This window comes from Penicillium chrysogenum (genome assembly GCF_028827035.1).
Source record: "Penicillium chrysogenum strain IBT 35668 chromosome Unknown utg000005l_segment0_segment0, whole genome shotgun sequence".
In the NCBI taxonomy this organism is placed as follows: Eukaryota; Fungi; Ascomycota; class Eurotiomycetes; order Eurotiales; family Aspergillaceae; genus Penicillium; species Penicillium chrysogenum.
The window spans coordinates 7609166-7634788 of NW_026622753.1; the positions used below are offsets into that span (position 1 = coordinate 7609166).

A 25623-nucleotide genomic window follows, 5' to 3' on the forward strand; every position below is an offset into this window, starting at 1 on the left:
CACGGTTCCAGACAAAAACCTTAAGCGGCTCTCTCTTGAATAACGGCGCCCCGATAGTAGATATTCCGAGATTGGAATCTAAACGAATTTATCAATAACCTGGGGGAGAAAGGGAAAAAAAGATTCAAATTCAGAAAAAAATTCAGAAAATCAATTGGATCACAGGCTTCCAAATCTCCCAGCTCATGAACAAATCAGAGTCCAGAATCCCACAAAAAAAAGCAAAAAGAAAAATAGAAAGGAAAAAAAAAAAAAAAAAATTCAACTAACCCAATGAATTATCCAGGATTATAATCGAAAAATAAAAAAGAAGTCAAAAAAAGGAAAATAGGGAAATCCAAAAAAAGAGATCCTCGAATTTGTCTACCACAGTAGCAATCTCTTCAAAAACGAGAGCAGCTGAGGTGGATAAAGACCAAGTGTAACCCGTGGACTTTGCCTTGGAAAAGAGAGACCCAAGAGACCAAAGAGACCAAAAAGAGACCAAAAAAAGAAAAAAAGAAAACAAAAAGAGGAATTAAAACCGTAGACGGAAAGAAAAAGTGGAATAGGTTCAGCTACCCACGGTTGAGGGGGCGAATGGCGATCCGGATGCGCACTAAACTTCTGGCTCTCTTCCCTCTCTCGTTGGTCCGAAAGGAAGAAACGGCGAACCGCTAGTCCGTTAGTCCGCGTCTGTTTCTTTATGATCATAAAAAAGAAAAAGGCCCAGGGTTGGCGCCGGCTATGCAGGTGATCAGACCCGGTTTTCTCGTGCCCGTAATGGGTGTTTTAAACGCCAGGTGGACTCGGGCCCTGGTCCGGCGTCTAAGCATTCCAGTCAAAAGTGGGGATATGCACGATCAAGCCGCATCGCCTATGTCCGGGGGATTGTGCCTGTGTCTCCACACTCGATCTCAATCCTGAAATAATTAGCTTGGATGTTCAAACAGCAAGAAATCCCAATTTTTTTGAAGTTCAAAAAGGTCTTCCCCAACAAGCGCGGATATCGCTGCCCGCTTGGTCAAAGGCTTCCAACCATGGTTGGCTAACTTCCTTATGTCATCCCGAACCAAAGAATGCCTTCAGGCCCTAGGACTCCCACATTCGCTTGGGCACCTCCTCCTATATCCCCTTAAACAAAACAAAACAAAAAAAATAATTGAAGTGACAATACCTTTTTCTTGTGAATGATTCTTCCTGTGATAAATCCAGTATTCGAATATCGTGAATTCTTCGATCGCAGGCTTGAGGCTGCGTGTACCACTTGAAGAGATGAATGTCGCGAATGTCGGAGCTCAAAGGTGAAAGGACGCAACATGCATTCGAAGGAGGTCCGGTACAGTCACAGACAAGATGATTGAGAAAGATGATGCCCACAGATACAATCACGTGCAGTGGCACGTAAAGCCCGAGAGCGCTGGTCGAGCACCTTATTCCGATCCGAGACGACGAAACCATACATGCCGGGTCATGATGCGACGGGAAGCAAGAGAGGAGAGAAGGAGTTGAAGAGAATCAAGGAGGAAAATCCACGCAGTGCAGGAGACCGGGACAAGGCGTTTAAGGGGGAAATGCAGCGAACAACGCACCACTGCACGGAGGGCTTTCCTCGTGACGCGTCACATTTCCTGAGAGACATGCAGCCCCAAGATCGTATGCAAGCTACTGTATATCGACTGCAGTTGGGGGCCAGCGTGGACGCTGGTTGGTTGTACCGACCGGGAATCCCTCGATCAAGCTAGAGGGCCGGACACGCATCAGCCAACGAAAGAAAAAAGAAACACATCAATACCGGAGACTGGGTTCGGGCAGTCCTGCAGCTTGCAGATCGGGAGTTTGTGATAAAAAAGAAAAAAAGATAAACCGGTACTTTCTAGTATGGACTACGGGGGCTGCTTTCCGCCACACTCGCTGGCCCTCGATTTGCGGCTGAGAATGTGTACTCTTTTCCCCTCCAGTTCAATCACCTTTCAGGTGGGTATGGCTGCATTGGCTGTACACAGGTGGATCCGTCCTAAGGCATTGGCTGCTGTGTCCTGCCGAGGAACTTGCATCCCACACTGTCTGGGCTTGGGAGACCGCTTGTCCTCTTCGTTTATCAGGTCCTTTCTTGGCAGGATTCACCAAAAAAAAAAGACATACCAAACCCTAACTTGCATGCAGATATTCTGGGGTCAGGGTCGAGATGGCATCACGGCGATGATCATTGCTCGCCAATGTGATACGGAGGGCTGCAGGTGCAGTTGGCTATGACAAGCATTCTTGCCACAGTTCACGACCTAAGTTGTATCTCCACATCATGGGAGCTTTGATAGCAGCGATCATATGCAAGGGTGAGGACAGCAGGAATCGATTTCAATCAGAAAGTGCCGATCAGCCTGACAAAAGTCCGGCCCCAATATTTCATCATGCGGCCAGAGTCATATCGGTATTGGCAAGTCCATTCACTGGAGCAGATTGGACCCGCTGTGGGGTGTTCTAACGCCAGTGCTCAGCTCCCAGAGAACAGCGTCTGCGACTCGCCAAACTGACAAGTGTAAGCTGACAAAAATGGGAGGTCGAATGAGGAAGAGAGAGGGAAAAAAAAAGAGTAAAATGAGGGGTTGGAAAGCGGGAAGACACACGCAGGGTGTGGGCATTGCTTGGTCTCACTGGGCCTGAACTGCGATTCTTGTCCATTGCATTGTGCCCGAGCGACAAGTTCCTGGGAATGCAGTTGATAGGCCCGAAAAAAAAACTCCAAAGCCCTAGATGCACATCATTATGCGACAAGCAAGCCCCAGCGCTGGGAGCACGACCTGTCACTTTCTTTTGACTTCCGGGATCCGGGTCCGGCGCCAGGACAGAAGTCCTAAGTCTGACCTTGGTCATGGCGGGGAAAGCCGCCATTTCCTCTGTTGGAGGTCATGATTTGGCTGTGGAAACTATCATGACTCGTCCAGACGCTGGATGGAATAATTGGGCGGAAGGTGAATGTGATACTGGTGCTAACAAGTAGGGACAAGAAGAAAGAAAAGAAGAAAAGAAAGTTCGAGTGCGAAAAACGAAAAATTAAAAGTGACCGCCAAAAAGGAAGCGAATTTTTCAAATTTTTTACCCAATTTAAAAGTACAACGCACACCCTGGCCAAAATCCACTGCGGCCCCGATTGGAAAAACCGGGAACTTGCTAGTGTCGGGGAAGTTCTACTGACTACAGTAATAAGAGGACCAAAACAAACTCAAAGGGGACCCGTGGAGAACCCAAAAAGGCCAAGTAGTCGAACGAACCCGTGTTCGGCACTTCAACGCACGAAGTGGCCGAGGGAAAAGGAAGAAGGGGGGCGATGGAGCACTATGGAGTTCTGAACACGGTACTGGACGGGGCGGGATAGGGAAATTTTTAGACTCAGACCGGTGAAGTGAATTATTAAACGGAGTACCTCGAACGACCAAAAAATCAAGGGCGCATATATGACAGCGGCATCTCCATTGAGAACCAGTGGTTAGGAGCTGCTAAGTGGGCGCTACTGTGTTTATGCTTAAATGTTGGCCTGTGATGGTTCCATGGTGGTTTGGGGCCGTTCCATGGTTGTGTTTCCTGACAGCTGTCCGTGTTGGCGCCATGCCGATCTTTTGTCGATCGCTTTGTCGGGACTCTACATTGCTTACTATATTATTGTTATAATGAGTATGATCTCGTATCCTTCTGATCTGTATGTTCCTGGAAAATCCTGGTTGCTATCACCTGTGCTCCGTATTGGTAAGCTGATCCCAACGTCCCCCCGGCTGAGTATCCCAATGCAAATCTCACCTTCCTAAAAGGGTTGGCCTGAAATCCTCCCGTTGTGGGATACTCAATAGACTCATGCATAATTGTGATTTTCATGACTATTGCTCGAATCTTCCTGTGTATTTTTTGTCGACCAAGCCAATTGCAGACCTGGTACTGCAAGGATTAAACGGGGTAGTTCGTACTTATGTGGGATGTGCAGTATGGCCCCCTAGTGGAACACATCAGATAGCCGCTGATCAGCCACAGCTATCGAGATCAAGAATTACAATAGTCGACCGCTTATGCGGCATATTAATATATTTAGTGCGGAATAGTCTGTTTACTAGTATGTTTTAATGGCCCTCTTCTCCCCTTTCTCGTTTTACAGCTATGTACCTAAATGGCCGAAGAAGGCGGGCAAGTTGCAACTCGTACACTCTTCTATGTAACCAGGGACATTTTGTTCCTCGTATACAACATACGGAGAGGTGCTGCGAATATGATTGGCTATTAGGTCTAGACTTTTAACCTTCTTTCTCCAGTTTCGGCACTTTACCTAACAGGTCTCTCCCATTTTGACGTTTACCAGCACGTCCTGCGCGACATGACACTTATTCTTCGATATATCACATGCAAGGCACAGATCTACTCCGTATGTTGTATGTACACTGGAGAAATTGTACACTGGAGAAATGAGCTACCCAGTAATTGGTACATTGACAAGAGATATGCTAATCACACACTGTACTCATTCGCCGCAACTAGATAGAAAGAGAAAAGAAACACCCAAGCAAAAAAGTAAACTCCAGACACCCCCATCCCTGCTCCGTGCTGGATGAAATCCCTGAAAAAGCGACTAGTAGTAAATGAACGAAAGGGGATTGACGAGTGTCGCACGACACCCCTATCGCCCCTGCAAGCCCACTTAGCGTAAGGTAGCCTTCGAACGAGAAAAGAAATGGAGAAAGAATATTAAATCAAACGGTGGGACAATGCAGTTCCCGGGGACACGTGAAAGAAAAGAGAAGGGAGAAATAAAGGAATCAGAAAATTTCGTTAAAATAAACGCCCTGTCCACATGCGTAACTTGCTTTGCAGGCAAAAAGAAAACCTCCTCGAATCATGAGCTTCAAGATTATCATGTCTGCATCACGACATCCCCATCCACTTCGTACTCGGCGTCAATGTCCGCATCCGCATCCGCGTCTGAATCTGCGTCGGTGCCATTGGTATTGGCCATAGCCTTTTGGCCCTGGCCTTTGGCTGGTGACTTGGAAGCAGAACCTGACTCAGCGGGGATCACAACGTGAACTTTCTCGACCAAAGCCTTCCGGCTGACTGATCGCGGTGTCTTGGGGTTATCGTTGGATCGACGGGAGACCGCTGTTCCAGGTGACCGAGGGATGGAGTTGGTCTTTTTCTCGGGGGTCTTGGGTGCCTCTGTGTCCTTGTCCTCGGACGGCTCTGAATCAGCAGCATCAATGCCATTGGTCTTGACAGGCTTCTTGGGGGCAGCATCTCCATTAACATGCTCCGGTTCTTTTTCGCTCACATCTGCAGTTTCCCTAAGTTCAGGAGCCAGATTTTCGGCATCCCCGTCAACGACAGCTTCTTCCTCAACAGGTTCAGTCTTCTCCGGTTCAACACCATTGGCCTGGCTAGGTGTCGCTTCAGCTGCGGGCGAGTCCGTGAGAATAGATCTTCTCCCGCGACGAACGCTGCCTCCGGGGGTGACCGTTGCCAGCCCGGAGGGTCGTCGAGGTGTGTTGCGGCCGTTATTACGGGCGGACGTAGGTGTCGTTGACATGCTATTCAGTTTGGTGCTACCCGACGGGCGACCAGGTCTGCGTTTGGGGGGTGCTGCGGGAGGCACAGGAGGCCAAAGTTCGAACCGCGAGGGTGGGATTCCAGCAGCAGGGTTGGGGATTGCTGATGTTTCAGAGTTGCCCACTGTAGGATGGTTGGAGCCGTTATGCCGCAGAGCCAATGTGGAAGGCGGTCCAGCGGAGTCTGCGAGAGTGTCTCCACCCGACGCATTCGCCATTCGGCCATTGCCCTCATAGTCGGTCGCTCTTGCCTCGGTCTCCTCTTCATCCTCATCTGGGTCCTCTCGAGGGGCGACGGTATGTATAGGAGCACGATCGAAATGAGACTGGTTACTACGACCCATAATGTAAGGTGTCCAGAGCAGCGCATCTGGATTAAGCTGGACGTAGCCCTTGCTTTCCCAGCCACTGATGACCTCGTTGTAGTATTTGTGATCTAGACGGATGGCGTACGTCTTGGTGATGGGATCCCGCACAAGAGCTCGGAGTCCTTCAAGGGCAGATACAATGTCATCTGCCGTCATTCCGGTGCGATCAGACAGATCCGCAATGCTGATAGGCGTCTTCAAATCGCGAAGTTGGTATGATAAAATCAATCGCCAGTAGTTCCGGTACGACACTAGACCCATGTCGGAGAGCGGTTTCTCGGGCGATCCATTCTTGCCTTCGATGCGGGTAAGGAGATATGAGAAGTCGATGAGGAGGTTTCCGTAGCCTTTGCGTTGATGGATTGGTAGAGTAAGGATGCAGGAAACGTTGTTCGCTGAGCTTGGGCGTTTTTCTTTACTGAAGTAGCCAACGAAATGACAGCCCAGATCGTCAAACTCAGTCATGACATAGAATAAGAATGGCTCAACATCGTAGTACAGAGTCTTGGAGCCTAGGAAAAGTTTCGCGAGAAGGCAAAGATTTTGACAGTACACCGGGTTCTTGCGCCCATCAACTTCGAAGATTGAGACTGATCGATCTCGGTAGATCTCGTCACCAGGGGGATGCTTTGCAGGGCACTTAAGTTTATGGCGCCAGGCGACGAAGTCCGAGTTCATGTACTTGAGACAGAACTCGCAAATGTACAGAACACGGTTGCGGCTGTATTCTTCCGGGTAGGGCGCTGCATACCAGGTTTCGATCTCGTAGCCACCGAAGTTGATGGATTTGATCTTTGAAGGAGGGCCAGAAACCTTTTGTGATGAATGCGCAGTGGTTTCGCCATTGAGTTCTGCTTCCTTCACTTTCTGTTGCCATTCATCTTCGGCTTTTAGACGTGCCTGTTCGAATCGGTCGCGATCGAATTGTGTTGGGAGTGTTCTGGATGTATCCTGGTCGACTTCGGACAGAATGCCTCCATATGGTTTTGATTTGGCGTCGTCGGTCTCACGGTCGAACAAAGTCATGGAGTTGTAGGATATGGGGGGAAGGGGAACGAAATGTGCCTGGGGTTCTGGGGCCACAGGTGGCGGCTTTGGTGCTTTCTTCTTCTTGCGTTGCGATCGAATTTGAGAGCCTGTTATTTTAGACATTTTTGCCTCTTCCAGCCGGAACCCAATAATCAATTTCCCGTACTGCCTAGCTACCACGCGGCAGTGCTCTCGGTCCACTGCGCGAGTGCGTCGCACGCGTACAGAACGTGTCCGAGCAGGGGAGTGGGCATCGCCATCAGCAGTGACATCCCCGCCCTCCAAGGCCGCATCATTCAATATGGGGCGATCGGAGCGGAAAGATGTTTGTCGAAGTCTTTTGCGAAGCACCGGTGTGTGTTCCTCGGCCTCGATTGACGAGGCCTTTCGCTTGCGTAGCGACCGCGAGCTATTGAGCATCTCGTCGTCAACGCCTGTGTTAAAGATAGAATGGAATCCCTCGTCGTGTGTGCCAGCGTGCGCAGGTAGAAGCTCTTTAGGGAGTGCTGGGGCACCGATTCCGGTTTCTGTCGCTGAATTTGTTATCGTGTCGGGCTCTAGATTGTTATTAACACAGCTGGGGCATCTCCATGGGCCTGCGTGTTGCGATGTCAGAGCGCGTAATGCATTAAAGAGATGAGAGACGATAAAATAACAGTCAATGACCATGTGTTTGCGTACCTTCCGTTTCATCAAATGCGTCTTGTTCGCGAGCGCATTGCCGATGAGCTGTTGGGGTATCGAGTCAGCGATGGTCTACCATAACCGGGGTAAAAGGCAAACGGACAGTGATCACCACACACAACACAAGTAAGCCACTCCTCGAAATCTTCGCTTGGGTCGTGTTCCTCGTCTTGACTGCAAACCCTGTTTGTCCGTTGTTAGCACGTAAACTTCCTCATTCTGCGCCTAGCGCTGCATCGAGCCCCTCCACTTACAAGCAATTTGAGCTACTACGAATATCAGTCTCGACATCCTCGCGCTCATTGCTCTCAGCTTCCCAGTCTTCGGCTTCTGACTCGTGGTCACTTGATTCGGGTTCTGAAGCGTCACGGTCATTTGCCTCAAACCCGGGATCGGCATCCGCGTCGGCTGTCTCAGACTCCGCATAGTCTTCTTCAGAACCCGCGTCATCGTCAGGTAGTTTAACAGCTCCAACTGGTTCGGCCTCATCATTGTCATCATCGTCTTCTCCGTTCAACCCATTGACGCTTAGGTTGTTTCCATCCACAGCTTCTTCCGGGCCATCCTCATCAACTTCCCCAGTGTATGCTCGGTGAACTGCATCTTGAAGCCGTTGATCCATTTCATACAAGTCGGTTTCTTCCTCGCCCTCCGCATCTAGGTCGCTATCCGCTGGGTCCACAGGCGGGTCGAGTTTGCCCGATTCATCGTTTGCTGGCGGCGCCGTCGCCGCCATAGTGAAAGTTACCGCCACCGCCAGGTTGAGCACAGCAGTGCTTGTTTTATGCGCTCAGGTTGACTGAGGTATCTTTTTCGTGAAAGAAAGCTTAAACCGATCCGGTTACAGAAGCACCCCGCTGACGTCGGCGCTGATCCGGGAGCGCATCTGGATCAAAAGCGGGTTCGAGGCTAGTTGGAGTGGCACCGAAGATATTTACGAAAACAAGTATCGGTCGATATTGACGCTCAAAGTCTCCAGGCGCAAAGTGGGAGCTAAACAAACAAGAGGTGTCAGTCCGCCGCTGGAGTGGCCAGGCATCGCAAGCGCGTCGCAAAACAGAGGAAACTCACCCCAAGAGAAACCAGTGCAATCTTTGATTCAAAAGCGTACCAGACGCGTCGACAGACAGTCCATACACCGGGGCCTGTCTCTTTTACAATCGAATGCGATCTGCAGCGGCCTTCACGCCCCTTGTCCTGTGAGTGTCGTTGCAGCGCGCTGAGTCATCATACGCTAAACCACTTTGGGTGGAGGAGACCTCAAGCCCGTCGCTGTAGGAAGAGACACTCCCCTCCACACTCTCCGCGACCTATCTACTCCCCTCAGTCCGCAAGAGGCTTGACGGCTCTTGATTCTACTTTGACACCTTTTTCCGATCATCTACATACCCATACAACCGCACGCCATGGGTGTCCCTTTTGAGGCCCTGCTTCCCTATGGGATTATCATCACCGTACGTGCCATTGGTCAATGCCTTCCGTGACTTTAGCTCACCAATTGCTACAGATGTTTGGTGTGTCCGGCTACGGTCTTCACTACGTCAAGCGCTTTGCCAACGATGGCAAGAAGGCGCGCTGGAACCGCGACCTGTGGGATAGAGTAAGTTGGTTTCCATCCTTGTCGGCTGCGGTCGGAACTTGCACAAAGCACAATGGCTAACAATTTCACAGCAAAGTGAGTGCTTACAAGCTTATCGGCTGACCAAAAGCGCCTGAGAAGAATTATGCATGAGACTAACCACAACCAACCATAGTGATGGAGAGAGATCAGCGCATCACAGGCTCATTCCGGGGGCAGTCCAGCAACCACCAAGCGCCCACCGGATTCGAAGTCAGCAACCCATGGAAGGTACGAATAACAGATTCTGTGTTCCTTGGATTCCAGGCCCCAGGCAGAAACGCTGACCCGAGACATAGATTGAGAACCGGATCTACTAGTTTCAAAATTGCAACCTCTTTTCCTTTACGTTCAATGTCTGCGCCTTCGTTACTCCGTGATCATACATATCCACTGCAATTTCTCTAGAAACGTTGTACCATATCAATTATTCTCCCGGGTTTCCTTAGTAGTCCGCTCCGTCATGTCTACTTGAGCTCCGAGGTCATGCCCCGAATCCCTTGGATCTCAGACTCACGAAGGTGCATATCGAAATACTTGGCCAGTGCCCTGACGCGGTCCTCTTCAGTCTGCAGCACTTGCAAGATCTCCGTTTGCCCGCGCAATCTCTCCTTGACTTCTTTGCCCGACATAACGCACTGGCCAATGATTTCTGTGCCACTTTGGTCCAAAATCATTCGTATGCAGACAAAGAACTGGGTAAACCAGCTGGTTCGGCTCTGGCTGACGGAGAAGTTCATGACGCCGAAATCCTGGGGTAGGAACTCCACGTCAGAAAAGCAGACCTGGTCCAACCACTTGCTCTCCGGGTTGTATCTTGTTTGGTAGATCCAGATCTTTTGATTTGGGTCTGTAAACTCGGCAATTCTTTCTCTGACAATCCGCATCTCAGATGGCGCGATAGCCGTAGCAGTAGCACCCTCTTGAAGTAATAGTGGAGCAGTGGCACAATTGTTTCCAAAGCCGACATCAACCTGTCCATATCCGTTAGTATGGTTCATGCGGTAGCTGCAGTCGATCTTCGTGCCGTACCATGTACTTCATTCCGTCAATTACCACAATCAGAATCATATGTCCACTTTGGCAGATCAATGTCAGCTCCGCTCGGAATGCTAAACTGTCGGAGCACTTACAGGGGCAAATATAATCCGTCATCCAGTCCCTTCGACGCAGCATGACTGACTCGACCTCCGGTGGCGTAAACTAGGTAACCCAGGGACCGCAAGACAATAAAGAAGATGCCAGTGTTCTCCATGCAGTACCCATCTAGCCGCCGCTCCACCATCTTCTCAAAGAGATTCTGCGGGTTCAGAGAGATAGTATGATGTTGCGAGTAATGCAGCCCCGAGTTGCCCCATGGAATGGCAGCGAGATGCCGCCTTTGGAGTTCAGACAGCGCAGAAAGTGCGTCATTCTCGATATGCTGGCGGAGATGCTGAAGAAGATTGCTCTCGGATTGAGCGGAGTGGGAGTACCCGATACGGTTCAAGTATAACTCCAGTTGTTGATCGGTATATGTGGGTTTTTCCGCCATTGTCAGGGTTCCTTGTTGTTTTGGTTGTGTTTGGATGAATAAATCGTCGTTCTTCACTACGACGATCGAGGATCGGAATTATTCCATTCTCTCTATGTGATTCCAAGGTTGTCATTCTGATGACCAATATTGGGCTCCCCACATTTTCCCGCACAAGGTTGCCTCCGCGACGGCAGTTTATAGTCCTCGGCTATATTAGGGAATACCCGTGTTCTATGCATCCAGCTGTTATAGACAGACTTGGACTGTTGATTGAAAACGCAATTCCGTATAGTCATGGCTTATAGCGCGGAATGCGCCCATCTTTTTCTATCTGTAGCACTGCCCATACTACCTTGGATCTATAATAAAACTATGTCACCAAAGCATGCTACGTCGCAAATGCTGCCCCGGCTTAAACTGGTGTGGGTGAATAGGTCGAGTACAACATAGAATATCGGCAATGGAAGACACGAGCCCCGGTAGTTGCAGTAGTAGTATATACAACATATACTACTAACGAGCAATCTTGGATCTATTTTCGCTTTGCTTTTGAAGAATATATTGTCCTAAGGATCTCTTTATACCCACGTTCCCAGCAAGCTGTGCAAGTTATGGATGCGGGAGATATTATTATCCATCACCTCGGCTATGACCCGTGTGAGGAACAGTCTTACATTCCAGGCATAATAGTCAATTTTGGACATGAAATGTAGTAAATATAGATTTATAGATTCAATTATAGCCAGTGTCACAATATCTCAAAGTAAGACTAAGCAATAACCTTGTGAAATGTGCCTTGAAACACTCCGAGATATAGATCTCCGATGATGTATGTTGTATATTTTCATCCGATATCCGGACCTACGGACATGTGCTTCGACTGATCAGCGAATGGACCTTTGGGTTCAGCACATTCATCTATTACTTCTTGTCTAACTTCTACTTTGTACAGTCCGACTGTCTATACATTTTGAACAGCATACTGCCCCTCCCACAGTGAACCCCGCATCTGAACAATGACTACACTAAACGAGCAACTTGCGACATTAATCGAGAACTTCTCACCCTGCGATGTATGCCAGCATAAACAATCGAACCACTAAGTACATCTAACATTGTAATTCCCAGGTATCAGACGCCCTCATCAAGTTACAAAAGACGCCCGAGGGCAGCACAGCAAGAGCAGGCTACCTTGCAGATCTAGGTAAGCCACTAATATAACCTTGGAACCTTGGAAATCTCGCCAAAGCCTCTATCTATATCTTCAATAATCCCACTCACACACATCCACCAGTACCACATTCCCCCACAACAGGACGAAATGAAACAATGTCCAGGGTTGCGGCGCCGGCAACAACATTCAAATTTCTAGCCAAAAACGCCAGCCCACCATCAATTGCGACAGAAAACCCCCAGAAGCACGGTTTCCCGCCGGGTACGCACTGGGTAGACCACGTCGGCGAATTCCAGGCGTCAGATCCTTCTGGCGCCGGATCCATCGTCGTCATTGAGCAGCCTGAGAACCAGTACTGTGCCGTGACGGGCGGGATCATGGCGACCAGGATGAAAGCCCTCGGGATCAAAGCCACAGTTGTGGGTGGTCGGGTCAGGGACTTGAAGGAATTGAAAGCTACCGGGCTTCCGGTTCGTCAGATTTCTCACGGTTTTGTTCGTCCGTGTTACTGATTGCGTTCTCGGCTGATGGTAGATCTGGGCTCGTGCTACTTCTACTGTTGGCACTAATGCCGAGGCCAAGGCTGGTGCTCGTGATGTGCCAATCTCGATCGGGGGTGTTACTGTCTCGCCTGTGAGTTCTAGCTGATTGATTGCTTTTTGCTTCATGGTCGAGTTCAGGGTCTGATCATTGCAATGCATTATAGGGAGACATTATCTTCTGTGACCCCTTGGAAGGAGTAGTGGCCATTCCTCGTGAGCTGCTTTGTCAGGTGCTTGAGCTGATGCCTAAACTGACCGCAATGGATGACAAGGCCAAGGAGGCTGTTGCGCAGGGAATGAGTGTCACTGATGCTTTTAAGAAATTCCGCTGATAGCCTACTCTTCCAGCCAAATGTATATACATACAACAAGATTATATGGCGGGCGACAAAACTGGGAAGACCTGGAACCAGGCTCGGGAATCACCTGCAGGGAGTCTACAGCAATATTGCTATCAAATACGGAGCAGACATGTACACAGACATATATATGCAGTTCTAATCTTTTGGTATTCGAAGTATTCAATACATAACGAGAAATCTGTGCATATGAAATAGAAAAGAAGGGCTAAAAAGCCAAATCGCTGTGCAAATATACAATCGAAACATGTTTCGTTTACTCCGACACCCAGACAGCGGCCATACCCATACCGGTACCGACACACATGCTGGTGACACCAATCTTCTTGTTTGTGCGCTTGAGCTCAGTAAACAAAGTGCTGACCTGACGGGCACCAGTGCAGCCAAGAGGGTGACCGAAAGCAATAGCACCGCCCTTGGGGTTAACCTTCTCGGCAGGGATGCCGAGTTCATTAACACACCAGACACACTGGGAAGCGAAAGCCTCGTTGATCTCATAAATGTCGACATCATCCTTGGTGATGCCGGCCTTCTCGAGTGCAACGGGAATAGCCTTCCAGGGGCCGACGCCCATGAGCAGGGGCTTCACGCCGACGACGCTGGCAGTGACATACTTGCCAAGGATCTTCTGGCCCAGACGCTCGGCAGTGGACCGCTTCATGAGGAGGACGGCGGCGGCACCGTCGGAGATCTGGGAAGCGTTACCGGCATGGATGGAGCCGTCCTTGGCAAAGGCGGGCTTGATCTTGCCGAGCGACTCGGCGGTGATACCCTGGCGAATGCCGTCATCGGCCTTCACGGTGATGGTCTTCTCCTCGCCGGTCTTGGGGTCGGTCCACTTCACGTCAAGAGGGGCGATCTCTTCGTTGAAGAGACCGGCCTTCTGGGCGGCAACAGCCTTCTGGTATGATTGAGCGGCGAAGGAGTCTTGGGAAGCACGGGTCACGCCACGGTCTTTGGCCATGTTCTCGGACAGCACACCCATGGGGACCTTGCAGTTTGCGGACTCGGGGTGGCTCTCGAGGAGGTCGGAGAACTCGGTCACGGCACCAGGTCTGTATCAAGTTGTTAGCCATATTATTGAACGGGGGTTTGGGGGCTTGTAACATACCCGTACTGAGAGGACATGCTCTCAACACCGGCACCGATGCCGACATCGATCATGCCAGACTGAATGGCGTTGGCAATATCGGCGATAGCCTGGAGACCGCTAGAGCACTGACGGTTCAAGCTCTTCACGGCGGTGCTCTCGGGGAAGCCAGCCACGAGAGCAGCGGCACGGAACTCAGTAGCACCACCACCGGGGGCAAGGACGGAGCCGACGGCAATGTCCTGGACAGAGCTGGGGTCAACGCCGCTCTTGTTCAGAACAGCCTTGAAGACACCAGCAAGCAGGTCAGCGCCAGCGGTATCCTTGAAGCCACCCTTACCACCCTTGGTGAGGGCTGTGCGGAGGGCACATGTCACGACAATGTCATCGGGGTGCTTTTCGGTAATAGCGGCGGCTCCCTTCTTGCCACCGGGGCCGAAGTGGGAGGAAACCTGGCTAAGGCGTTGCTGGGCTATAGATAGGAATTAGTTTGCTGTTTCTATTTCGATTCTAACTCGTAAAAAGCCACCAGAAACCCAGTGTTCTGTTGAATACACGGCCATGGGCTGTCACATGCACATCACTCACCGTTAGACATGACGTCAATGTGTGATGGAGGTATAGGAGAGGTATGAGGATGAAGGACAGGGCAAAAGTGAGGATAAGAAAGTAGGCCAAATATCTGGGGAAGCGGTGGTTTATAAATCAGAGCCGTGGAATCGGTGGTATTTCCCCTTTGGACGGCCGTAGCTGGCCGCTGTCGCATTCTGAGAAAGTACCGAGGTCCATTTGGCCGCATCATTTTTGATCCGGGGCAGTCACGGGATCTCCGAGTGGTGGATCATGGGGCATGTGAAATCGTATATCACATGCGGACGTCTTTACGACGTCATGTAAGAAGATCAGCTCGGCATTGGAAGTGTTCATAAATTCATGTTTTCAGGTGCTATATGCACAAATAACATACGCCAGGGCCTATCTCAACATAATGTCGATACCACTCCCACGAATAAGTTGGCCTTAGAACAGCTACGTCGATAGTGTTTTGACTATTGCAGGTTCTTCATAAATCAAGAAAGGGAAAATATCATCATCACATCCTCTGATAGCTCAGCTGGAAGAGCGCAAGACTGTAATTGACGTGTTCTCATGGAACTTGTTATCTTGAGGTCCCTGGTTCGATCCCGGGTCAGAGGATTTTTTTATTTTTCCCATGTACTTTTTGTGTCACCAAAGACTTACTTACCTGTCTGGTGGTGGCCCGTCCGACGAACTATGTACTCTGATCCAACGCAATGACCGCAAATTCCTACATGGTCGATGATATCAACCTCTTGTCTGAATTTCTCAGCGATAATCAACTGCCCGATCTCTCCACCACATCCCCAGTCGACTGCATTGTCATATGCGCCTCAGCCGTTCTCCACAGTGCCGAGGTCCTCTTCAAGACTCTTCAGCAAAAGCCATCCCTTACCAAAGCTCTCGTACTGTGCGGCGGTATTGGGCACTCAACTGAGCTCCTTTACGATGCAGTGAAGTCTCATCCAGTTTTCTCACGGATCGCCCACGAGATCCAAGGTCTCCCTGAAGCCAAGGTTCTCGAACGAATTCTCGATCAGTTTTTCGATCGATCTCTCATCACCAAAGAAGGATGTCAGGTTCTGCTTGAACCCCGATCTACGAATTGCGGTCAGAATGCTTCATTCTCTCGCAGGGTCCTCGATGAAGCGGGCTTGCGAGCACCGGCCACTTGCATTATCATTCAGGATCCCACAATGATGCTCAGGACCAGGGCATCGTTTGAGAAGGCTTATGAGGGCACCCAATCTCTGGTCTCGATTATTAGTTGCCCGGTGTTTGTGCCACAGGTACAATTGTCCCGTGACGGAGTCATTGAGTATACAGACACATCACCACCATCAGAGTTGTGGTCACAGAATCGGTTTCTGGAGCTGATTATGGGCGAGATACCGAGGTTGAGGGATGATAAAGATGGTTATGGTCCTCGGGGGCGTGGCTTCATTGCTCATGTGGATGTTCCAAGCGATGTTGAGACAGCTTGGTCTCGACTTCAAGTGGTGACTGGGAGCTCTAGATAGGGATATGGAGATATGTAGGGAAGACAGACAGAGACTTGTATGTCATTGGGAGCTACATATTCGACTGCGAGTATGGGAACCGAGGCATTAATATGCAGGTCGTGTGTACGCACCTGCAATGCAAATACGGCGCGTACAACCCACTGCAATGTGTAGCATAGCATGGACTTCCGGGTTGTTTCGAATATTTCTTTCAAAAAGACAAAAGCCGAAAATCGGGGAAGAAATAAAAAATGATCCCCTGACCCGGGATCGAACCAGGGACCTCAAGATAACAAGTTCCATGAGAACACGTCAATTACAGTCTTGCGCTCTTCCAGCTGAGCTATCAGGGGATTTGATTGGCTGTTTTGCCCATTTAAGTATTATGAAACGATCTCACCAGACCTACATACGTACAGGTTTATGTAGCTCCTACCAAGCGGTGTCCACTTCGAATCACAACATTGAAAGACTGATTTCTTGTAAAAATATCCTTCCAACAGTATGGACTCGTTACTTGGTCGACACAGGAGTATCAAGATAACCTGACGGCAAAGCACCCCTTTAACGCAGCTTGATATGAAGCGCCGACGTCCGCCCGGTGTTGCTGTGTACAAACACCCACGGGTCAATGATCTCACCCCTCGGAGTGAGCGACGGCATGTGGTGTCTATCTAAGCTGCAATATTGCAAAATCTGAGCTTCTGTTTATCATTGGACTCGGTGTTAATGCCCTCCACACTATTCTTGCCCATTCCGGGCACTGACTCGGAGAGCTACCTAGGGTCTCAGCAGCAGTTTCGCGCAGCTTTTGTCGTCCAGTCCTGTACATCATATGGCAGCATCTATGTTGACATGGCTACCGTCTGAGAACCGCGACCCCGTGGCCATGTGTACAGCAGGCTTAATATCGACCCTGGTACCAGCCTTGCATTATTCCAGCAGATTGTGCGACTCACGTTGACATAGTGTCCACCAGCACGCTCAGTCAGATTCTGCATTCAAGCACTTCTGGGTGTGACTGTCCGGGCGGGAAATCCATGCCAGAGCTTTGTACACTTGTCTGACGAATCTCGCTGGCAGAACTTGTTGAGTTTAAATAAAAACATGGAGATTCGATGGCTGCCTGTCTCATCGGGGGTCTATGGCCAATGCAGCGACGGTCCACGTACCCACCACGTACCGTGGTGAACTCATATGAGCTCGGGTGGCAAAGTATATATTCCCCAAGGCTTTACCACGCATTCCATGCCTCGCCCTTACTCCGGCAAACTAACAACTTTTCTTCAGGGGAGTGGGCCATGCACTTCACCGGTATCCAACGGTACTAGTCTACCTAAGAAGCAGGCCTCTGCAGGTTGAAACCTCGGATATGGGGCCGTGTCTGGTGGGATGTCGGTGGCCTTTGAATCCTAATCAAATTGACATGTAGTGGTATGCCCGCTATCATGTCTTAACATTGTGCTCTAGTGAGGCGATGCTAGTCCCTATTCCCTGTCTCGTTTTGGCTTTGTGGACGGTATAACACATGTAAGGACCTAGGTGGTATCTCTGACATGCGAGTTTACCCAGTTTCATGCCTTCCGGATTCGGCAGGGAGAAACAAACGAATTCGAGCTGTTCCCCGGGTTCCAATCCACTGGGGGTACAGAATGGACTGGACATTGGTCAGATTGGTTGTCGAAAGCTTTGGAGAACGCCGGTTGCCCGCGTTGATGTATATATTTTGCACGGGGTGTGGATCCGCACCTATATGTTCGCCACGACTTAAAAGCTATATCAACCACATATACGCAAAATTCCATGCCCAACCCGTTACTCTTCAAGTGATATATCTGCGGTAGTAAAAATATAACACAGTTATTGTACTCTAGTTAGTGTCAATGAATAGCCAAAAATAAAAAAAATCCTCTGACCCGGGATCGAACCAGGGACCTCAAGATAACAAGTTCTCTGAACAGATCAATTACAGTCTTGCGCTCTTCCAGCTGAGCTATCAGAGGAATTATTGAAATAATTTGCAGATTTAGAAATTGTAAGCAAGACCACCTACCAAACAAGGAAAGCATCCGGTCTTCATCCATATTCCCTCCCACCTGAGCAGAACCACCAGCCAATATACCACATACATCCTCCAACAACCAAACAACCAAACGAAGCAGACACACACCCATGATCCGACGCGCCCTAACCGCCGCCTCATCAGCGCGCGCATCACCCAGCACACCATCAAGCGCCTCATCGTGCAAGCTACAACTCACCCGTCCACCATGGCACCTTGTACGCACACCCAAGCAAAGCAGAATCCAAACGTTTCGGGAGACATCCAAGCCAGAAATCCAGCAAAAACTAACAATAAAACTGCACCAACAGAACCCCAGCACGTCCCGCCTCTTCACCACAACCCCGTTCACAGCCTTCAAAGCATCACCACCAACAAAAGACCCCTCGCCATTCCGTCTCTCCGCAAACAAACCCGACTCCTCCCCACCGCCCTCCTTCGAAGATGTCTATTACAGCCCTTACCAGCCAAAGCGGCAATGGCCACCGGATATGTCGAAGTTGTCACCGAAACACCAGTTCCGACTTGAGCGCAAGTACCGTCGGCGTGCGGCGCTGAAGTATGCGCGGCCGAAGTTTACGAAGGCTGTTACGCTGGGACAGTGGGTTATTATTGGATGTGAGTTTTTGTTCAGATTGCGGATTTGCGTTGGTATTGGAGACGGATTGTGTATAGACTTGTGGTGGATGATGTGCATGGAGTTTGAGGATGGATGCTGACTTTTTATGTATAGTTGTTATTGTCTACTCTGTGTTGTTTATGGAGTGGGAGACGGAGGATACGGTGTTCCATGTGGTAAGTGCTCTCTCTTAGGGATTATGCTTGTTGATATCTTGGCTGACATGATTTCAACTAATAGATTCGGGAGAAATTCTTTGCTGGTGTTCGGGCCATGTTCTCCAGCGCACCGCCTCCTGGACCGGGAAGGGTTCAGAAGGACAATGCGGCGCCTGAGGAGAGCTCGTAGTCGAGTCATATTTATGTCTGATATCAATATTTTGTACAATATTCACCTAGATTCCCTACTTGCATCTGCAGCCTACCAGAAAATCTCAAAATTCACTAAAACAACTGTCGATTCATTCAATTCTCATATCTGTTCATAGGTCATTTGTCATGAAGAAATCCCGTCGGAAGAACAGGCGTCGCTGTACCATGGAGTGAAGGAGAAAGAGACAGGGAATATCAACAGTCTCTTTCTCGCTTTCTGCTCCGTCGCCTGTGCCAATATCTGGCTTCGTTACATCATGTCCGCAGGACTTCTCTTGGACAATGAAATGCAATCAACATGCCAATAACACCAAGAATGCCAACGCCTGTCAGAGATAACAGGCCACCAATAAACTCCAAAGTAAACAAAACATTCCAACAAAATACGTTGGGGTGGGGCTGAGAATCAGCCCTAACGCCGAGTCATGATAATGTGAAACCCAAAGGAAAGATAGGAAATAAAGACAAGAGAGGAATGGGAAATTCGTTAGATCGAACCGGGGGGTTGCGCACCCGGTTCTTAAAGCCAGCTGCGCAGGTCGCTCGACGGGGTAGTCGGACCAGCAGCTGGACGGTTGTCCGAGAAGTCTAGAGCAAGCTCTAGCCTAGGCGGCCGCTCGTCGACCAGGCCTTTTCTAGGACTACCTGGCGCGGACTTCTTAGGGGATTTGGTAGGCGAGCCGGGTTCGCCTGCTCGGGGTGGGCCTTCGCGCACAAAGGTATAAGGCCAGCCATCATCGGCTGCTGCTGCGACCCAGGTTCGCAGACAATCATGCACAGAAGAATAGAACTTCTCCTTGCAAGTACGCAGACTACCACCCATGACTTTCTCAAAACCAGAGGCACGGAGCTCATCACGAAGTTGGTTTCGCTCATCAGGGGTGGGCAGCATGGCAATCAGGCCGTTTACGAGATCGAGATGTGCCGCAAGGTAGTTGGTCGCATCCCATTCGACACCTCCAACGTATGGGGCGGCCGGAACAGGAGGGCGGGGGACTGGGAAGTGACGTTCGTTGTATGGACGAGTGTCTACTGGTACCTTTTCGCCGAAAAGGTCCTCCGACTTGGGGAGGGGAATCACATTCAGGTGATGAAGGAAAATCCAGAAGACCTCCTTAGTGACGTTGGTGATCTCCTTACACCACACTCTATAGGGTCGTGATTGGTAGATATTGGCAATGAAGGCCAGCGGCTGATTGTCCACTGGTGGCGCGGGGTCCTTCAGATAAGAAAGGATCTGTCTGGCGCGCTTGGATGCCTCTGCACCAGCAGGAGCAGTGGAGAGCTGCGTGAATAGCAGGTTTGCAACGATCCCTCGAGTGGTGAATTCACTGGGGCCCTTCTTTTCCTCGTCAAAGAGCATATGCAACAGAGCGGGGAAAAGCTCATGCTCGATAGCAGTAAGGTGTGCCAGGGCAGCAGATGTAGTGCAAAGAGCCTTCAGACAGAGCAATGCCTCGTGCAAAAGGGTGTCCTCATGGTCCTCGCTGTAGGACGGGTTAGTTACTGGTCTGGATGGAGAAGATAGGATACATACCGCCAGGTCATCTTCATAATGCGGTAGAGAAGCTGCACAATCTCATCCATTCCTCCTTCAGTGATAAAGTCATTGACCCATTGGACAGTTTCGTTACGTAGGAGAAGACGTAGTTTGTGCATCTTCCCCACCTCAACCATCTCGGGTTTTTGGATCTCTCTCAGGTAATGCACAAAGTCGGAAGGATCCGCTGCCGTATCGACAGCGGCCGCATCAGCAAGTGATGCCGTTGAAACATTGGCTGAGAGGGTGGTGTAGACACCAACAGGCTGGGAAAGGTCCACAGACCTTGGCCGACGGCTTGATGCTTCACTATCCCGCCGCAACTTCTTGCCAGGTGACGAGGGGCCCTTGAAGGTGAATCCGCGGCTCCTAGATCGAGATCGAGATCCTTTGCGATCCTGAGGTTGGGTGTCTTCTTTGGATTCTTTGCCGCGTCCTCGACGACTATCACCGGTTCCCCCGCTGAGAGGAGTGATGTTCTCCGTCCGATCTTTCTGGATAAAATCAGCCTTGATATTAGTGTCAAGTGAGCGCATCTTGTCTCTCATATTATGAGGAATATTCCTCGCATCCTTGAGAGAGGTTAGCCTTGCCATTCAAATTATTTGTACGATGTATGGTCAACAAACCAGCAACTTCTCGAACTCGCTTTCTAGATCCTTGGAGTTGAGATGCTGATGAACTTCAGCGTCTCGCTCCTTTGCATTGAATGCAGAGATAGCAGCCTGTACACGGGAAAGTCGCTTGGGCTCTTCCTTTGCCACGGTAGGTGGGGATGTTTTTCGTGGACTCGGTGGCCCTCTGCTCTTAGAAGAAGCACTGCCAGATCGCCCAACAGGGTCGCTCTCTCCCGAAGATGCGCGCTGTAGCCCGAGAATATCCTTCACTTTGCGGTTTCCTGCCATGATGTCTGACTTGGGGCGAGGCTTGGGGTCATTCGATTTGCCAAGGGAGGGTTGGTGGTAGTCATAGAAGTTGCGTTGCTGGCTTGGCCCGTAGCCCTTGGGTGTATAGAGAGAGACTTCGTCCGCCACAGTTCGCGTCATGTCGGCGGTGGAGTTTGGCCTCGATCGACCAGTAGGCTCTTTATGAACCGAGGCCGAGTCCTGCGACCAGACTGGGGATGAAACTGGGGATGGCATATGATCGATAAGGTCAGTCGGGCTGCGGTTTTCCTTATCCCGGCTCTGCTTCGAGCCATCCTTTCTTCCGCGCTGGGACCTTTTGAGGATGGCCGAGAGACTGTTGGATGACTTGGCCTTTTTGGGCGACAGATCCTCACTTTGCTCGGGTGTCTCCTCCGACCTACTATCCTTTCGCTCCATATAATTTTTCAGAGACTTCAATGAGACGGCACTCTTGGTCTTCTTATGCAGGGCACCTTTGTTTTCCTTGCTGCCCATCTTCGGCGCCATCCCTTGGTCACCCGCATCACGATTGGGGACAATCTCACTGAGCGGGCGGTAGCCGGCGATGGAGTCAGGCTCCTCGCTGAATGGGAAAGGGATGTTCTCGGTTGGCCTGCTTCTCTGCATAGGCCGCGGGGCCGAGGCGTCGTCGGCAGATTGATTTCGTTTATGGGTTTTGGATGACATTATGGCCCGGAACATGGACTGTTTGGTAGGGGATCGGTTCGCATCGTCAAAGATTTGGGGACCAGAGGTACTCGCAGCCATCGCTATCCTCTTTGACCAGCAACTAAGTACATCTTGTTAGCAGGTGAAGTAGATGGTGGAGGGGAACGGGTAGTTGCAGTTTGAACTCACGGGATCTGTGCAAACAAACGCAGAATAGAACAACAACGCGGTCACAAACAACAAGGGTGATAGACAAGTACTATATCCCTTCAATTTCAACAAAGAACAAAAAAGCGGGGAAGAAGATCGGGTTGGAAGGAAAAGAAAAGACCAAGATGGGCAAGCTGGGCAAGCTGGGGAATTTGAAGAATCAACGGCTTCTTGCTGCCAACAGCAACCGTCATCGAGGATCAAGATGTTGATCCACTTGCCTCGACTTAGCGTATGAGACGATCCTTGGGGTTGGCTGGATTGAAGGTGGAGGAGTAAACAACGTGCGGGTAAAGAGGTTGCGAGGGGCAACGGAGTGGACTTGGCGGTGAACTTGGTTGGGTCTATCGGTGATTAGCCTTGGGTACTTAGTGAAAAGTGCCTATGAGAGCCAGACATGTCATATTGCATATTATTGTCCATTCATTTTGTTATTTTTAAGCATGCATATAGTCCTTGCATGGTTTTTTTGTTTGTTTGATTGTTATTCCTTGTTATTCCTATCATTCCTGAATCCGACTGGTTGTATATATATTGGATTGATCCTTGATTGACGATACATCTACTTTAAAATACAAAATGATATGAAAAAGCAATATCTACATTCTGATTATCCTACAGGATATAATTTGCAATTATGATCTTTCCAAGGTTGTTATTATTGAGCTCACTCACCTGTGCCGATGCCGGCAGGCCCAATTGAAAATAAATACATCGTATTACATGCCACTCAAGATCTTCTGATCATATTTTATGCAGATCGTGCATATAAGTATCTGACCGTTGACTGTCCGAGTGAAATTCGATCCTTTTGTGATATCTAACAGATCGAGGCAACATTGAATCAATTAGACCTCAAATCCAAACATAAAAAAAAGATGTATGGAGTAAGAATGTAAAATCCATGGATGATAACAAGCGGGGAAAGGGTCAAGGATAATGTGAGACAAGTCCGGTTTATACGCGGGTTCTAGAGGGAATAACGAACATCGGGCAATTTCGGACTCTTACAGGATCCAAAGGTACCTGAATGTTTATCTCTCAAGACCTCAAGGCTTAATTCGAAGGTGAACTCGTTGACATCCAGAGCCAAGCACAGCCAAGCCTACATCCGAGCCAAGCCTGCAGCCATGAATTGCCCCTCGCGGACTGACGACACACTCGAAAACCCGAGCTGGAATCAAAGCCCACCACCCTTCAGCCCCGACATCACTACAAGGAATGATTTCAATGGCCTTGCCAATTCCAGAGTTCATCGCAGACATGCCAATTCTGCCAATGCAGCGGGAGATGATCCGTTATCCATCGATGTCAGACCAAACAGTCAGCAAGATCGCGACCCCGGAAAGGAAAAGGTGCCAAGTGGCGAAGTGATCGCTGCGGACTCGGGAGGTGATACACCCCCAAGGAGCAGCGGATCACCTCGCCACCCTTTTAATACTAGTTTGACGTCTTATTCTCTGCATTGCGCTCGAATTTTGGCCAAGTTCAGCCGTTTCATCGGCCCTGGTTTCCTTATCGCGGTTGCCTATATCGACCCCGGAAATTACGCTACCGATGTCGCAGCGGGTGCAGATTTCAAGTACGCCTTGTTGTTCATTGTTCTCCTTTCCAACTTATTTGCCATTCTTCTGCAGTCCCTATGCATCAAGTTGGGCTCTGTGACTGGTCTGAATCTGGCTGAAAACTGCCGAGAGCATCTTCCGAGATGGCTAGTGATTCTTCTCTATATCATGGCTGAAGCGGCCATTATCGCAACTGATATTGCAGAGGTGAGTGTCGCATTTCGGTATAGAGATCTCTTACTGAAAAACTGACAACTTTGAAAGGTGGTTGGATCAGCGATCGCGTTGAACTTACTGTTGAATATCCCCTTGGTAGCTGGTTGTGCTATCACATTGGTGGATGTTCTCTTCATTCTCATTTTCTACCGACCCAATGGGAAAATGTGGGGGCTTCGACTGTTCGAGTTCTTTGTCATGGCTTTGGTGTTGGGTGTGGTTGTGTGCTTTTGCATTCAGCTCTCCCTCATAAAGGACCAGTCAGTTGGTGAAGTCTTCCGCGGTTATCTACCATCTTCAGCCATCGTTCAATCGGAAGGGTAGGTCTCTAATCTACAGTTTGGTTACCTCTGCAAAATATTCAGCTATTAACGTATCTTCAGTCTTTACCAAAGCTGTGGAATCCTCGGTGCCACCGTTATGCCACACTCCCTATTTCTTGGTAGCGGCGTGGTTCAATCCCGCCTCAAGGAATTCGACGTCAACTGTGGTTACGTGGAGACCTCTGTACCCCTAGGGAATGCTGAAGGCGAAGTAAAATATCGCCCATCGATTTATGCAATCCGCGGCTGCATGAAGTACTCCATCATCGAGTTGTCGCTGTCACTTTTCACCTTCGCCCTGTTTGTGAACAGTGCAATCCTAATTGTGGCGGGTGCTGCTCTCTATGATGTTCCTGGCGGAGACAATGCCGACCTATTCGGAATTCACAGTTTGCTCTCCAAGTCGATCGCACCTGCCGCCGGCTTAGTATTCGCTCTTGCCCTGTTACTGTCCGGAATCTCCGCTGGAATCGTCTGCACAATTGCTGGACAAATGGTGAGCGAGGGGATGCTGAACTGGAGCATTCGACCATGGCTTCGAAGGCTCATCACGCGCTCGATCAGTATCATTCCCAGTATCATCATTGCTGCGGCTGTTGGTAAAGAGGGCATTGACAGGACTTTGACTGCAAGTCAGGTTGCTTTGAGCGTTATTCTGCCATTTGTCTCAGCGCCACTTATCTGGTTCACTTGTCTCAATCGCTATATGACAGTTCGGACTGAAGAAGCTTCCGGACAAGAAGGTGAAGTTCATGTGGCGACAGTTCCGATGCGGAATAACTTACTCACTTCTGTGGTTGCGGTCCTTGTCTGGTTTATCATCGTTGTGATGAATGTCGCCCTGCTGGTGCTGGTGGGAATGGGCAAAGCATCTTAGTCTCTAGATGGTGATCCTTTCCATAACACACATCTGGGACGAGAGGAATGCGAAGCACGTCCCTGATTGCATATACGAAATCAGATCTACGGAGGTTACAATGGATGCTAATCGCTACAATATGACGCAGGATGAAAGATGAAATGAGAGCTTCAATGATATGAGCGTAGCTTATTGCAAGTTAAAATAAAAACCCAATCAACTCCACTGCCTGCGCCTTGACATAGAAGAACACATAGTT

The 25623-nt window shown here is 49.7% G+C and overlaps 10 protein-coding genes across 10 annotated transcripts; 6 read left to right on the top strand and 4 right to left on the bottom strand.

Annotated features, from left to right (window-relative positions):
* Positions 1–1442: 1442 nt before the first annotated feature.
* N7489_011254 (uncharacterized protein) lies at positions 1443–1724 on the top strand (the record flags this gene model as incomplete). The annotated part of the gene is made up of 1 exon (XM_056717003.1): positions 1443–1724. The coding sequence occupies one exon, from the start codon at positions 1443–1445 to the stop codon at positions 1722–1724; it is 282 nt and encodes a 93-aa protein (XP_056564625.1).
* Positions 1725–4873: 3149 nt separating this feature from the next.
* On the bottom strand, positions 4874–8378 carry N7489_011255 (uncharacterized protein; the record flags this gene model as incomplete). Its single annotated transcript, XM_056717004.1, has 4 exons — positions 4874–7515; positions 7640–7687; positions 7746–7825; positions 7897–8378. 4 exons carry the CDS (start codon positions 8376–8378, stop codon positions 4874–4876), a joined length of 3252 nt encoding a protein of 1083 aa, XP_056564626.1.
* A 670-nt stretch (positions 8379–9048) lies between these two features.
* Positions 9049–9580, top strand: N7489_011256 (NADH dehydrogenase [ubiquinone] 1 alpha subcomplex subunit 1; the record flags this gene model as incomplete). The annotated part of the gene is made up of 5 exons (XM_056717005.1): positions 9049–9096; positions 9150–9242; positions 9314–9317; positions 9397–9491; positions 9560–9580. 5 exons carry the CDS (start codon positions 9049–9051, stop codon positions 9578–9580), a joined length of 261 nt encoding a protein of 86 aa, XP_056564627.1.
* A 147-nt stretch (positions 9581–9727) lies between these two features.
* N7489_011257 (arylamine N-acetyltransferase family protein) lies at positions 9728–10794 on the bottom strand (the record flags this gene model as incomplete). Its single annotated transcript, XM_056717006.1, has 3 exons — positions 9728–10234; positions 10293–10338; positions 10394–10794. 3 exons carry the CDS (start codon positions 10792–10794, stop codon positions 9728–9730), a joined length of 954 nt encoding a protein of 317 aa, XP_056564628.1.
* A 998-nt stretch (positions 10795–11792) lies between these two features.
* On the top strand, positions 11793–12824 carry N7489_011258 (RraA family protein; the record flags this gene model as incomplete). The annotated part of the gene is made up of 5 exons (XM_056717007.1): positions 11793–11849; positions 11905–11980; positions 12071–12420; positions 12485–12583; positions 12657–12824. 5 exons carry the CDS (start codon positions 11793–11795, stop codon positions 12822–12824), a joined length of 750 nt encoding a protein of 249 aa, XP_056564629.1.
* Positions 12825–13107: 283 nt separating this feature from the next.
* On the bottom strand, positions 13108–14743 carry N7489_011259 (3-ketoacyl-coA thiolase peroxisomal A precursor; the record flags this gene model as incomplete). Its single annotated transcript, XM_056717008.1, has 3 exons — positions 13108–13906; positions 13963–14413; positions 14530–14743. The coding sequence occupies 3 exons, from the start codon at positions 14741–14743 to the stop codon at positions 13108–13110; spliced, it is 1464 nt and encodes a 487-aa protein (XP_056564630.1).
* Positions 14744–15236: 493 nt separating this feature from the next.
* N7489_011260 (YdcF family protein) lies at positions 15237–16040 on the top strand (the record flags this gene model as incomplete). Its single annotated transcript, XM_056717009.1, has 1 exon — positions 15237–16040. One exon carries the CDS (start codon positions 15237–15239, stop codon positions 16038–16040), a length of 804 nt encoding a protein of 267 aa, XP_056564631.1.
* Positions 16041–18194: 2154 nt separating this feature from the next.
* Positions 18195–19051, top strand: N7489_011261 (uncharacterized protein; the record flags this gene model as incomplete). The annotated part of the gene is made up of 3 exons (XM_056717010.1): positions 18195–18702; positions 18818–18879; positions 18944–19051. The coding sequence occupies 3 exons, from the start codon at positions 18195–18197 to the stop codon at positions 19049–19051; spliced, it is 678 nt and encodes a 225-aa protein (XP_056564632.1).
* A 543-nt stretch (positions 19052–19594) lies between these two features.
* Positions 19595–22290, bottom strand: N7489_011262 (uncharacterized protein; the record flags this gene model as incomplete). Its single annotated transcript, XM_056717011.1, has 3 exons — positions 19595–20561; positions 20612–21186; positions 21244–22290. 3 exons carry the CDS (start codon positions 22288–22290, stop codon positions 19595–19597), a joined length of 2589 nt encoding a protein of 862 aa, XP_056564633.1.
* A 1241-nt stretch (positions 22291–23531) lies between these two features.
* N7489_011263 (NRAMP family metal ion transporter) lies at positions 23532–25382 on the top strand (the record flags this gene model as incomplete). The annotated part of the gene is made up of 3 exons (XM_056717012.1): positions 23532–24173; positions 24231–24502; positions 24566–25382. The coding sequence occupies 3 exons, from the start codon at positions 23532–23534 to the stop codon at positions 25380–25382; spliced, it is 1731 nt and encodes a 576-aa protein (XP_056564634.1).
* Between the last annotated feature and the right edge of the window lie 241 nt (positions 25383–25623).